Source organism: Suricata suricatta, chromosome 2, assembly GCF_006229205.1.
Source record: "Suricata suricatta isolate VVHF042 chromosome 2, meerkat_22Aug2017_6uvM2_HiC, whole genome shotgun sequence".
NCBI lineage: Eukaryota > Metazoa > Chordata > Mammalia > Carnivora > Herpestidae > Suricata > Suricata suricatta.
Genome location: NC_043701.1, coordinates 91,568,747 through 91,583,918, shown reverse-complemented (window position 1 = coordinate 91,583,918; position 15,172 = coordinate 91,568,747). Strand labels below are relative to the sequence as shown.

General features: G+C 40.7%; 1 protein-coding gene across 2 annotated transcripts in view; it reads left to right on the top strand.

The window, feature by feature from the left end:
• ANKMY2 (ankyrin repeat and MYND domain containing 2) overlaps positions 1 to 15,172 on the top strand; it is a 36,711-nt gene that overhangs the window by 18,523 nt on the left and 3,016 nt on the right. For both annotated transcript variants that reach the window (XM_029929673.1, XM_029929671.1), the window contains exons 5-8: positions 3,694 to 3,854; positions 9,493 to 9,707; positions 10,492 to 10,627; positions 14,405 to 14,533. In XM_029929673.1, coding sequence (XP_029785533.1) covers positions 3,694 to 3,854; positions 9,493 to 9,707; positions 10,492 to 10,627; positions 14,405 to 14,533 — 641 coding nt within the window. The remainder of the gene's footprint in view (positions 1 to 3,693; positions 3,855 to 9,492; positions 9,708 to 10,491; positions 10,628 to 14,404; positions 14,534 to 15,172) is intronic.

Here is a 15,172-nt window from a genome sequence, read left to right as displayed (position 1 = left end):
TTTAGTATTTTGTATTTTAGTATTAAGTATTTAGTATTTTAGTATTAAGAGTATCATTCAGGGTGTGTTCCTTCTCTTTCAGTGATCTTCCTGGTCAGCAGGGTGATTCCTCAGTCCTGCTGCCTCCACCCGTTATGTAGATGAGCCATCTCTGCTGACTAGGGCTGGCGTTCTCCACTCCTCTCTGCTCTCCCCAGCTCCATCTGGAACTCTCTTCTCATTTAAGTGTGGGTCACTGGACCTTCTGGGATGGTCTCTAAGCTGAATATGGTTTGAAACGTACCACAACCAAAATTATCTTTCTTTATGAAATGTGGGTCTTTCCTGGGCTACTTTCATAGTTCGTTTCCCTCAGTCGTTTGCAGAACTTCCTTCACACTTTTCTACGTACTTGTAAATGAGAATTTATTGCCCTTGGTAAACTTTCCATATCTCTCATTCTGGAAGTATGTTTTGAATTTCAGTTTATCCTAGAAAATAAAACATTTTACTAAGATGTGTTTAGTTGTCTGTGTGTATGTGTGTTTTCAGTAATCCTGTGTAAGACTGACTCAGTGAGCCTATTTAATTAGGAAGACTTAAGTCTAGTGATAGTAAGACTGGCCCAGATAATAGACTGCCCCCCAACACATGTTTTCTCTGGCGATAATACTGTTTTATTTGTATTTATTGAGAACTCATGAATTAAACACCACGTAAAACTAAATATTTAACTGTTTCCATTATAAACATTTATAAACTTTAAATATATTTATCACTCCAATATAAATTATTAGCAGATTATTTAAAATAAAATATCAAAATAAGCACTATCTAAATGTAAAAAAGATTAACTCTGAATAAAAGTAATATTATTTTATCTTTCTTACAAAGATGTAACCTTAGGAAACCTCTCTGTTTCTTTGACTGAGTTGTTGATACATAGCCGGTATTTTTATCTACAAATATTGCTAACTGCTCACAGGTATTGTCCTGACTGTATTAGTGGAGAGGCTGATGAGACCACATAGTAACAAGCTAATTCCCTATTTCCCCCAAACTCTTTGATCTTCAACTTTTTCTCTGTTGATTTTAATTATTTTTAGGAGCTAATTTTAGGACACTTTTTTTTTTCAATTTTTTAATGTTTTATTTATTTTTGAGAGAGAGGGAAAGACAGCTCGAGCAGGGGAGGGTCAGAGAGAGAGGGACACACGGAATCTGAAGCAGGCTCCAGGCTCTGAGCTGTCAGCACAGAGCCCGATGCTCGGCTCGAACCCATGAACCGTGAGATCATGACCTGAGCCGAAGCCAGACGCTCAACTGACTGAGCCACCCAGGTGCCCAGCACAGTTTTGTTTTGTTTTTTTTAAATAGCAATGCTCATCTTTTTATTGAAGCTGGACGTAGAATGTGTTTTAAGGAAGCACTGTAGTTTGTCTTTATCTTCTCTGGTTTCTTTCTGTATAGCTGTAAATTCCCACACTCGATGACCTGTGTTAATTTTGATGCCATCATGTTCATGTCCTGCTCAGTAGGAGATTTGCTTAAATGACTGTTGCTGTGTTTCCCTCCATGAATATTGTAGAGGTAGAGACGATCATTTGTGCACATATTGGAGCTTTCTGATTAAGAAGGAAAGAGAGAGAGAGAAAGAAAGGAGGGAAGGGATCAGAAGGGATGGAGAGGGAAGGGGAAGGGAAGGGAACCTGGTGCTTGGGTTCTTAAGAACAGCACTGAATACCAAAAAGAAGATTGTGATCACTACTAAAATTTCTCTTTAAATCAGGGCCATATTCGTCTATCATTTAGTCACTAAGTCTTGATCCATTTCTCTCTTTCTTTCTGGGATTTCTATTATTTTTTCACGAATACATTTCTTGATCTGCCCTTCAGCTCCATCTCTTCCATAATGATTTCCCTGTCCTAATTTTTCAGTTTGGAGAGATTTCATCTCCTTCATCTACATTACTATTTTAGTCCTCACTAGCATACTGGATTACCTCTGTGGGTTTGTGTGTTAATTTAAAATTTTGACTCTTTCTGCAGTCCATGAAACTGTACCTTTTGTAATTGATCTCCTTGACTTAAGTGTTCTTGTTTGGCGATTATGGGTATGGTCTGGTGGTGGTTTTGGTCGTTGTGGTAAGTGTACTTCCCACCAAAGGAGCCGTCTGTTGGAGACAGCACATAGTCTTTCAGATGCTGCATCCCTGCAGGAACTTTGCTCTGCATCTCCTAGGCAGTGAGGTAAAGCTGGAGGGTCGTGTAGCAGTGAAGCGAAGGGCCACTGTCCCTAAACCTGTGGGCCCAGGGTCAACAAACTGGTAGGTATTTTGTCCCCACGCAAGCAGACTCTGCCAGGACCACGCATACGCTGGGCAGGGGCCACCTGGACCTCTCTTCAGCCCTTGGCCCTGGGCCCACTTCCCAGTGTGGGATCTTCCCAGCAGACTCTCTGCTGCTGGTCCCTCCCCCCTTGGCCAGCAGAGAGGAGGAAGTCTCTCCTCCAGAGATCCCGGAAGAGCCTGCACCTGCAGATGTGCCCTGTGAGGTTCCCACTTCCCACCCCAGAGAGTTCACAGTGCGGGAGCTGGGGAAGGGGGCCCACAGGAACACACATTCAGACTTGCACCGTCTGCAGGGGCAGTTTTGGTCTCTTACAACCACTTTTACCTCTAGAGATGGCTTAGTGAAGTGACACAGGGATCTATAAGAGCTGCAAAGTGGGTCCAAGGCTTGCGCCAGCAAAAGCTTTTTCTCTAATTCATTTGACAAAGATGCCAAGCTTTTCTCAAACTCAAGGGGAGATCATCATCATCATCATCTATATAGAATAAATTTATATTCTGTGTGAAGGAAGCCAGATGTATTTAGGAAAGAATGATGATCATTTCTGTAGGGATGGATGGAAGAATAGACCTTTAAATTGAATAAAAAATAAACAACTTTTAATACTTTTAAATGTTTTATTTATTTTTGAGAGAGCAAGAGAGCACAAGCAGGGGAGGAACAGAGAGGGAGAGGGAGACACAGAATTCGAAGCAGGCTCTAGGCTCCAAGCTTTCAGCACAGAGCCTGATGTGGGACTCGAATCCACAAATTGTAAGATCATGATCTGAGCCAAAGTCAGATTCTTAACTGACAGAGCCATCCAGGTGCCCCATAGATAAACAACTTTTAAAAAATATTTATGGGGCCCCTGAGTGGTTTCGTCAGTTAAGCATCTGGCTTCGGCTCAGGTCATGATCTCACACTTCGTGGGTTTAGCCCCGTGTCGGGTTCTGTGCTGACAGCTAGCTCGGAGCCTGGAGCCTGCTTCAGATTCTGTGTCTCCCTCTCTCTCTGACCCTCCCCTGCTCACACTGTCTCTCTCTGTCTCTCAAAAATAAATAAAAAACATTAAAAAATGTTTTTTTAATTTAGGGTCAATTACAAATTGAACTTCCCCCCTTTTTTGTAATCTTCACAATGTTTCTGTGTACTGTGGATTTTGTGTCTTTAAAAGGAGATTATGTCTTGACGTCACAAAGCATGCTTATAACTGTTTCTCAAAACCATTTTACTTCTCATTCTCCTCTTCTACTCTTTTCCTGAGAATCAAAGATGTTGATGCATGGTTACAAGAACACAGCAACATATTTAATAAAAAAAATTGGAAAATGTCCTGTTTTGAATAATAAAATAACAAATTTCCTATTTTTCTATTAAAAGGTCAACATGATTGTGTGACCATAATCAACAACTTCTTTCCCCGAGAGAGATTGGATTATTACACGAAACCCCAGGGACTAGATAAAGAGCCAAAACTGCCTCCGAAATTGGCAGGCCCGCTGCACAAAATAATTACCACGACAAATCTGCATCCTGTCAAGGTAGTGTGGTGTTTGTTGTCTTTGCTTTTTATTTAAATAGCGCTTCAGAGTTGAAACCACTCTTGATTACATAAGGTCACCTTGGTTGGGTTTTGCCGATGTAGAGCTTGAGTTGGAGCTCTGTTGTTGAGCCGGTACAGTGAAGGAGTGTTCTTGGATTAAACCTGAGAGTGAGGGACACAGGCTCGAGGGGGAAAAGCGCGGTGAGTTCCACGGAAGCATACTTCACACCTGCCCTCACCGCAGCTCTGGGCTGTTAATGGCTCCAGAGAGGCAAGGGAGCCAGGCTTCTGTATCACTCAGTTGCCAGCGCCTGAAGCCTGATCCTAGAGGGAAAGAACAGGCTCCCGGCTAGTGCCAAGGATAGTGGCTTCCTATGATGAAAGTGTTGTGCCCAAGTTTTTAAAATCGCCCCAAATCACCCCAAAACAAACACCAGAGACTGCTAGGGAGACGGAGTCACGCCTGCAAAAGCAAAGGGCCTTTATTACAAGCTTAAGCTCGGGCTCACAGTCTCCAGCCGACGGCTGGCCAAGTGGAGAGAGCCCCGAACAAAGGCAGGGCAGGGCCTTTTATACCTTTGGGAGGTGGAGTTACAGGAAATGATGACAGGTGTACAGTGATCCAATCCCTGCCCCCCTCATCAACACTGGCAGTTGTGGGAGCCAGTCACAATAGTTGGAGTGTTGACCAATCAGAGTGGGCCCAGGACACCCCACATGGGGTGTGACTAGGCCCGCCTCTAGAAAGGTCAAAAGTATCGGCGGCCTCCCCCGATTGGGCGCAGCAGGAGTTGTCCCTCCTTAAGGTGCGCCCTTTCAGGAGAAGCCGCGCCTTCCCCTTTAAGTACAGGGGAAGGCTGGATCGGACCTGCGTCCTTACGAAGGCAGTTCCCTGGAGAAGGGGGCAGCTCCGAGCCCACAACAGCCAGCACTCCAAGAGACAGGCACCTGGTACCCAGGCTGGGAAGAGGACCTTGGTGGGGCACCAACAGCATCCATTACAATAAAGATCCTTCCAGGAAATGTTCTGAAATATAATCATGAGCACATTTTTTTAATGTGTTTATTTTATTTTTTTTGAGGGAGAGAGACAGAGTGCGTGTGGGGGAGGGGCAGGGAGAGAGGGAGACACAGAATCCCAAGCAAGCTGTAGGCTCTGATCTGTCAACACAGAGCCTGAGGCGGGCTCGAACTCACCAACTGTGAGATCATGACCTGAGCTGAAGTCAGATCCCCAACCAACTGAGCCACACAGGCGCCCCCATCATGAGTACATATTTTAATGCAAGTAGCTGTTTGATGCTTTTGAGTTACACAGTTCTTCCAGTCGTGGCCAAATCACAACAGATATTCAAACTTTTTAGACCAGCCCAGAAGTTCACAGGCTTACCTGAGAAACTTCGAGAGCCATTCCGAACTACTCTCACTGCTCTGTTCGTCATAGTTTACAGACAGACTTTCTTATTTGTTCACAAAATGCATCTTTAAAATTTTTTAATTATATTTATTTTTCATAAATCAGTCCATGTGAGTATAATTTTCTCAGTGAATTGTTACAGAAAACTCTGTGTGTGCCACAGTGTGATGCTGTCCTTTTTCACATTTCAATGAAATGTATCTTCATTTATAACATATAGATTTGATTGTAATTCAGAACTGTTTGGTGAGCAGGACCACAAATTGGTTCAAAAATTAGTAACGTCAGTACAAAATGTTCTTGAAATGTACTGAATTAGATGCCCCTTACAGTCTATTTTGGTGAATCTGTGGAACATACTCAATACCATTAAAATAAGCGGGCAGTTTTCATAAAGTAACTCTTTTGAAGACTCTCAACTTATTTGAAGATACAAGTTCTGAATTACATGTAGTGTTATTCCTTCATTGGTGCTTCCCTTTGCATTCTGACTTTGAGGCTCAGGAAACAAACTAACGAAACATACCTGCTATCTGGCTCTCCCCCCAAATTAGTTTTCCGGATCAGCAAGAGCGATGACAAACCAGCAGATCCTTGACCGTAAGACAGACTAGTGGAGTCTATTCTGTTTTTCCTTTTCTTTTTCTTTTCCTTTTTAAAAATTTTTTTATGTTCTTTATTTATTTTTGAGAGACAGAGAGAGACAGTGGGAATAAGGGAGGGTCTGAGAGAGAGGGAGACACAGAACCGGAAGCAGGCTCCAGGCTCTGAGCTAGCTGTCAGCACAGAGCCCAATGCGAGGCTCAAACCCACGAACTGGGAGATCATGACCTGAGCTGAAGCCAGATGCTTAACCGACTGAGCCACCCAGGTGCCCCTGTTTTTATTTTTCAAAACTTAATTGTTTTACCTACTATTCTGAAAGAGCCCCAGGAGGTAACATTGTATAAAAAACAGAAGTTCAGCCATGAGTCATATGTTTGTATCTATGGTGGAGATTAAATAGGACTTAGAATTTAACTTTTAGAACATTACTTAGCCCTTCTGTATCAGTGGGTTTTTTCCCTCCTAGCACACACAAGCAAAGAGAGAGAATTCTCCGGTAGGAGCTCCCTTCATCCGGGGCACTCTTTTTCTTCGCGGTGGGGCAGGCAGGGGTAGGAAGACAGGATTTTTCCTGGTATACAGCATTTCTTCACAGAGAGAATGTGTGCAGTTTTCCAAGGCCCTCCAGCCTGAGCATTATGGGATCTTCTGGTTTAGACTGATTTGAAGAAGTTCTGTGTTTTTTTCTGATTCACTGTCTTTTATATCTGTGTCTACCCCTTGAGACTGCAATAATCTCAATAAATGGGAATAATTGAGTCTGTGGAGTAATTTTTGATGTTTATATGCAACCCAGTCTCTCAGGGTTAAATATTTTCGTAATTACTGTTCTTTAATTACCATTATGACTTTTTCTTTTTTTAATTTTTGTGTCTTTTTTCTTTCTTTCTTTCTTTTTTTTTTTTTTTTGAGAAAGAGAGTGCATACATGCCCATGCACATGAGCATGGAAGGGGCAGAGAGAGACGGAGAGAGAGTCTTAAGTAGGCTCTGCATTGATAGCATGTGCATTCTCTCTCCCAAAATAAGATCAATAAGTTAAAAAAAATAAATATAAAAGCACATCTTTAAGTAAATTAGAGTAAGGGTATATTTATACAGGCAATAAATTGTCAACATGTATGAACTGAAATAGCCTACATTATATTTTTTTGTACATTTGTCTTAAAAGACAGATTCTATGACTATAGAACCTTTCTTCAGACCACACCTTGCTTTTTGTAGTTATAAATGATCTATTCACTTGAAAACCTCCCCGCCTACTTTGGATACAAATTGTGCAGTTGCTATTGTAGTGGCTTATTTTCATCGCTTTCCCCTTTTCACGCCAGCAGGGGTCTTCTTGAAGTGTATTATAAGAAAGTAACTAACAGCCATTGTACAGAGTCACAGACCTTTTAAGATCACAGAAGTCCTCCTCGATACACAATTCACCCTTTCACTGCACTGCACTTGACGTAGCTGCATGTGCGTCAAGGTTAAGTGGCTCCTGTAGCGATATGGATGTTTGTTTTCAACAGGGACTTGGCGAATTGTGCTGATGCTCAGAGCACAGAGGCTGAAAGGAAAAAAACAAGATCACAGGAAAAATGACAACAGAATTGAGCAGAGGGCATGCAGCCCTTAAGGGGTCAGGAGACAGTACAAAAGTGATTTGTCTGATTATTAACTTAAAAATTTTTTTTTTAACCTTTATTCATTTTTGAGAGACAGAGAATGAGCAGGTGAGGGGCAGAGAGAGAGGGAGACATAGAATCCAAAGCAGACTCCAGGTTCTGTGTTGTCAGCACAGAGCCTGACGCAGGGCTCAAACTCACGAACTGTGAGATCATGACCAGAACCGAAGTTGGGTGCTTAGCCAACGGAGCCACCCAGGCGCCCCAATTACTAACTTTTGAAGGCCAGAATTGCTCATTTGGTAATTTTTTTTAAAAGAAAAATAAAAAGAATTAAAAATTCAACTGAATAAACATATTCTCACAATCTTTGGGAGATGAGATATATCTAGCTTTTATGCTTAAAGGAATATATTTCTTCCTCCTAGAAAACCTAATGAGGTTTTCTTTATAAAGGATTACTGTATAATGCTGACGAGATTAAAAGAAGCTAGTTCAAATATTTTTTTGTGTGTTTATCTATAAAATGTTTCACTAAGCTCATAGTAGAGCTATAGTTATATATCTTTTTTTTTTGAGGATAGTGGTATATATTATAAAGTAAATAAAGCCCAATATCTTCGTAAAGAAAAAAAATCATGAATCAGGGTTCTGAAATTTTTTTAAAGAAGGTTTTATTTGTAAGTCTAAATCCTATGTTTTGATTATAAATGCTGCATGCAACAATTTCAACAGTTTCAAGTGACTGCAGTTGACAGTAGAAATACATGTAATCGACAAGCCTTCTCTGCCAAAAAGTTAATTTTTGATACATGTTATTGTGAAAGTTGTCAGCAAATTTACCAATAGGACTTCTCGTTATACTTATTTTATGAACTTTCATTTATTACTGAGTGCTATATTTTAAGTATGCTATTAGATTATATATCAATCTAGTAGTGTCAAAAATAAGTACAAATCATATTTTAACTTCACGAGAACACTTAATCTATGTTAAATTTCTAATTAGGAGGCTAGGCATGGGATTTATATAAGTTCACAAATTATCTTCATATCTGAAGAAAAGGATCTAATGCATGAAATCTGCTTTCTTTTGATTCCCTGATATTTACATTACCCAAGACAGGTATTTAGCTGTAACGCAAAGGTTAACAAATCCTGACTGATTTTTTTGCTCTGTGTGTACAGTTGTGCCCATGTTACGCATGTGTTTACATTACTGTTAAGTCCCAATAGATGTTTACACCTGTCCTGTGTAGACCTACTTCAGGCAATCTACCCTATAACAAAGCCAGAAAAAAAAATACCCCTCATTACACTGATTTTGCACTTAATCTATTCATATATGAGACGTGTAGGACTCATAATGCATCAAATTGGTAACTCTCTAATATTCATCCTTTTTAAGCTTTTGATCTATTCTCACTACCATAGAAGATTAGAAGCATATCATAAAAATCTCCACAGAGAAATGTAGTTTATTGGAAGGTAATACACCTTTCATTTTTAGACTTCTTCTGGTAAAAATCTCATTTCCTTATAATTAATAAGAACTAATGAGAATTATAGTACTCCTAGCCATGAAATTCTAAAGCTCAGTACTGTCAGCCAAAAGTAGTGAGTACTTGGTGATTTGATTCTGTATGTAAAGGATATGTAAATATGCCACGTTTATCTTTAGTAAAAGTGCTTTTACCAGAGAGCGTAAAATCGTGACTCTGAGTGGCTTACTAACACCCCGGCTTAGCTAGATGGCAGATCTCGAGGTAACTAGTTGCACAGAGTTCAAGAGATGTCACGATGCTACGGTCCTTCCGTATTAGTTTCATAACTTTGATTATGGGCAGTTTGCATTCTAATTTGAATTAACGTAATAAACATGTGACCCTAAGAAAGACTTTATTTGCTAATCTGTTGAAATCAACCCAAACCAACTGCCTTACTTGTACATGGAAAAATGTCTCATGGAAATTCTAAGCTCACCATTATTTCTTCTAGATCGTGATGCTTATAAATGAGAATCCTCTACTGGCAGAAGAAACAGCTCTGAATAAATGCTACAAGGTGATGGATTTGATTTGTGAGAAGTGTATGAAGCAAAGAGACATGAATGAAGTATTGGCTATGAAAATGCACTACCTCAGCTGTATCTCTCAGAAATGCATTAACTTCTTAAAAGATGGAGAGAATAAACTGGACACTCTGATCAAAAGGTACTGTTTTTTTACCGTGTCTGTGGAGAACATGGTCAAATGGATAATGAATTATTATATGAAGGCTCATTATGAATTAACACATTAAGCAATTTAGCAGCAGTTGTTACTGTTGGGCTCACATTTAGTCTGCAAGAAATAAAACACGATGTTGTATTTAGACTGACTGATGATTCAGTTGTTTACTTTTTAACTTTTGACAACGATGCTTTTGTTATCCCCAGTTTACGGGTGAGGAATCTGAAGTTTGGAGAAGTTAAATAGTGTGTGTAAGATGTAGAAAGTAGCCCAGGTCCACCTTGGAGTGGCTCCGCCATGCCGTAGGGTCCTGGTCTGGATTCATGATGGCGCTCAGTGCATCTCCATTACTGAATCTGGGAGATCTGCGTGTTATCCTGGTTCTCTGAACCACCAGGGATCAAATTCCCCGATAGTCGTCCTGAGAAAAGTGAACTGTGTCAGAAGGGTGTAACTTAATGAGGATTTTCATTCTTTGTACAAATAACTGGCATGGTAATGAGTAACTAGCTAGTCTGATAATGGCGGTGAGGGTGTTTTATGGCAGGGGTCACTTTTATAAACACACCTCAGGGCCCGTACACCCAATAAGGCCTAGCTTCGCGTGCAGGCAGGAGAGCAATTTGAATGAAGTCTGACATCATGATTTGAAGAAACAATGAAAATCTGCAGTAGAAAAGAAGAAACTATTAAAAGTCCACGGGTTCACCTATGAGGAAATGCTTAGAGATTCAACTCCAGTTACTTTTTAAAAAATATCTTACAGCTTGCTAAGAGGCCGAGCTTCTGATGGCTTTCCAGTCTATCAAGAAAAGATCATAAGAGAAAGTATCCGAAAATTTCCGTACTGTGAAGCCACACTCCTCCAGCAGCTGGTGCGAAGCATTGCTCCTGTTGAAATTGTAAGGCTCCTCATGATAACTTAGTTATCTCTACCAATAAGACCCAATTACTGTGTTCTGTACAATTAAAGGCAAGTTCTCTTTAGCATTAATTAATTAACTGATACATAATTACTTTAGACAGTTTTCCGGAACAGACATGGTGATCCATTTACTGTTACCCTTGTTTCTGTTCGTCTGTTTCCCCCTCTTGATCCTCTTCTTTCATTTTTATATAGCTCATGATTTGGTAAATAGTTTACCCCTATGTTGGAATTGAGATGGCTATTTGGAAACAACATTATAAAGACCTCTGTGAAACCTGTAAAGGTGGGTTCACACCTGTTCTGTAATACAGACACACACTTGTGCACTTGTAGCTTGTGAGAAACCAGTACAAAGTCCGACAGTAGATGAAAGTAGGAATTGATTGTCTAGGTTGATGGTTTCTGGCCATGGAGGTGTGAAGGGGTGAGTCATGGGGAAGCTCAGTGTGTGTCTTGATAATCAGCACTCTCAAAGTGTGTCCCAGTTCTTTTTTTTTTTTTAATACTAATGAAACATTTAAAACAATTTTTTAAACATTTATTTATTTTTGAGAGACAGAGAGAACAGATCATGAGCAAGGGAGGGCCAGAGAGAGAGGGACACACAGAATCAGAAGCAGGCTCCAGGCTCTGAGCTGTCAGCACAGAGCCCAGTGTGGGCTCCAAACTGACTGCCTTGAACCCACAAACCATGAAATCGTGACATGAGCCGAAGTTGGACACTCAACCGACTGAGCCATCCAGGCACCCCAATATGTCCTGGTTCTTATAGTCTACCTTAAACTTTCCATACTAAGATAATTCTATTTATACTTCTAGCTATAGGAAGTAAAATTTAACTTTATTATCTGTTATGTGTTTACTTCTTAAAGTTTATTTGAGAGAGAGAGAGAGAGAGAGAGAGAGAGAGAGAGAGAGAGAGAGAATATGAGTGGGAGAGGGGCAGAGAGAGAGTCAGAGAGATTCCCAAGCAGGCTCCTCACTGTTAGCACCGAGCCCAATGAGGGGCTCAGTCTCATGAACCGTGAGATCATGAACTGAGCTGAAATCAAGAATTGGATGCTTAACCAACTGAGCCACCCACGTGCCCCAGTATCTGTTCTTTACTTATTGCCCTTTAGTTATATATGTATTTAAGTATTCTTTCATAAAGCCCTCCCTGACTTCACTATTTGAACAGATTTCTGTTAGGGCTTGCTGAGATAGGTCCGTTGGGAGAGCGTTAGACTGAACAGATTTCTGTTCACCGTATCTGCACCAGCCACACTTTTATATATTTCATTCAAATCCTCATCAGCCTTTGTTTATTGAGTGAGAAATTGGTCCTGACGCTGGTCCCATCCATGGTTTCTGCTCTCCCTCTGGCAATGTTGGTTCTTTGCCTTCTCTAGGCTGTCCCATCCTTCTCAGTGTGAAAAATAAGGACAAGTGGATTCCAGGTGCTCCTTTATACATTAGGAATTCATCTATTCAGAATCATGAAATAGGAAAGATCTGAAGAGACCAGATAATTTCATGAAGTTCATGCATTGATTTATCCTTGATCTCCATGATTTCATGCAGAGATTTTTTACCCTTTCTTTTTAATATATGTGATTATTTGGCATTCAGACTTTTGGCAGATTAAAGCTAGCAAATTATGAGGATGGTTTCTCAATTAGTAATGTGTCTTTGTGCACCTATTAAACTCCACCTAACCATTACTTAAATTGATAGGGTTTATTTGCATATAATCAGAACCACAAAGGTAGGCAGACTAGATTTGTCAGTGGCTCAAAAATGGATTCCCATTTCTCTACCCAATATCCTTTCATCTTTATTTATTTATTTATTTTTGAGAGAGAGAGACAGAGTGTGAGCCAGGAAGGGGCAGAGAGAGGGTACACACAGAATCTGAAACAGGCTCCAGGCTCTGAGCCACAAGCACAGAGCCCGATGTGGGGCTCAAACCTATGAACTGTGAGCTCATGACCTGAGCCAAAGTTGGATGCTTAACCGACTGAGCCATCCAGGCTCCACTCCACCCAATATTCTTTAGCCATATAGATTATCACACATATTATGCTTATGACCTCATGGTTGCAGGCATCAGGTGCTCTTCCTCCAAGCTCACAGTTCTAGCCCAGGCAGGCAGGAAGAGGAAAGGAGTCATTGAGAAAAGGTTTATTAATAAAGATAGTGGGGCACCTGGGTGGCTCAGTCGATTAAGGATCCAACTCTTGACTTTGGCTCAGGTCATGAGTTGGAGCCCCGCGTCGCGCTCTCCACTGACACCACAGAGGTTGCTTGTGATTCTTTCTCTCCTTCCTTCCCTCCCTTTCTCTCTCTCACTTATGCTCTCTCTCTCCCCCCCTTCTCCCCAGAGAAATAAACTTAAAACTCTAAATAAGTAACTTAAAGAATAGAGATAAGACAGTATGAAATACATTTTAATTTTTAATTAAATAAAATGTAATAAAATTTATTTTAATGAAATACATTTTAATTTTTTTAATGGTTTATTTTTTTGAGAGAGAGAGAGAGAGAGAGAGACAGCATGAGCAGGGGATGGTCAGAGAGAGAGGGAGACACAGAATCTGAAGCAGGCTCCAGGCTCTGAGCTAGCTGTCAGCACAGAGCCCGACACGGGGCTTGAACCCACGAACCGCAAGATCATGACCTGAGCCACAGCCGGACGCTCAACTTACTGAGCCACCCAGGCACCCCTGAAATGCATTTTAGAATATCTTTTCTCTTTAAAAATGATTGTTCTTCCAGAATTATATATTCTCTCTGGAAAACTATATTTATCTGGAATGCTGGTAGTTGTGAATGTCCCATGGAGCCACCGCCTACTGCTCAATGGGTTTTGTTAAACTGACATGTTTACAAGCTTCTAAAGCAATACTGACCTTCTCCTGTATGATGGTGACTCTCGGGGTTGGCTGCCATGATCACCTGTGGCACTTTCTGACCGCGTGGGTGCCTGGGCCCTCCTGCAGAGGTTTTTGTTCCTTCTGCCTCCTGTGGCTCTTGGCTTCTTCCTGTCACAAAGCCCAGCAGGAAGTTTGAGGCATAGCTACAATTAAGAAGTGTTGAGTCAGCATTGTAACAGAGTACACTGTTAAAGAAGTTTGGCTTTAGTATTTGACAACATATATTTTAACTTCTGGAAGACTAGCTAATGTCTCAGTTCTTACAGGCAGTGTTGAGGAAAGCATCATGTTAGTTTTTAAGTTGAGTATCTCTCCATGGCATGAGCTCTGGTACCTAAACAAATTTATATTTTACAAAGTGGACGACAAGGTTTTGTATAAGAAGAAAGAGTTATTGTCCCCCGACAGTGACAAGAAAAGTTACATGTTGTTGTATGCTGTACCATCAATTTTTTTTTTCAACCAATAGGTCACACTAATAACCGTGCTCTTATAAAGTCTGTGTCCCGTCTAGCCTAAATGACTTTGTCTCTTGTGTGCCAGCCTTTAGACAGCATTGTTCATGGGGTATTGTCTCTGTAGTCTTTCCATGGTGATTTGATCTGATCTGATTTGATTTATTTAACGTTGGGAGTGGGGTCCAATGAGAGAGGGAGAGAAAAGCCAAGCAGTTTCACATCATTAGCCCAGAGCCCAATGTGGGGCTCGATTTCACGAACCGTGAGGTCATGACCTGAGCTACAACCAAGAGTCAGATGGTTAACCAGCTGAGCTTCTCAGACGCCCCTCCATGGTGATTTTAATGTATATTTTTCTCTTCTTCGTGCCTACTCTAGGGTTCCGATCCCACTGCATTCTCTGTACTCACCCAAGCCATCACTGGTCAGGTGGGTTTTGTGGATGTTGAATTTTGCACAACCTGTGGAGAAAAGGGAGCAAGTAAAAGATGTTCCGTATGCAAGATGGTAAGATTGGAGTTCTTTGAAGTTCACTGATCTGGTTTAGGCTTCAGATCCAAGTGGATAAACTGAGTTTTAATATTCTAAATACAATGATTGATTTTAGTTTTCTAATAACCTCTCATATAGTATAAATTCCATGCATCTAAACCTTAAAAGTAGTTTTGGAAAAGAAGTACAGAATAAACGTAGTTCTGTGCCTTATGTTCTTTCAAACTTCCAGACTGCCACAGCTTCTGTGCTGACCACCGGGAAAAAAGAAAGAATGCAAGTGAATGAATACAAGAAAGATTATCCATAAGGGGTTGAGGCTGGTGCAGATATGAGAACCTAGAATAGGACAGTTCATAGATATACAGTCTTAACTCTTCTGATGGTCACTTAACTACACTCTCTTCAGCAACTCTTCCATGTAAGACTTCAACTTCCTCTTTACTGCCACTAATCTTTAGGCTCTCTGGGCTGGGTTACCCACTTCTGTCAGAATTATCTTTATAAAGGGTCTGTCTGATTGGGTTCTTCTCCTCACAGATAATACCTGCAAGCATTCATCTGTACATTCACTTTACACCATCAATTGTATCAATTTCCTATTGGTTTTAAGGTTGAAATTCTTGAGCAGATTAATAACTCTCATCCCATTTT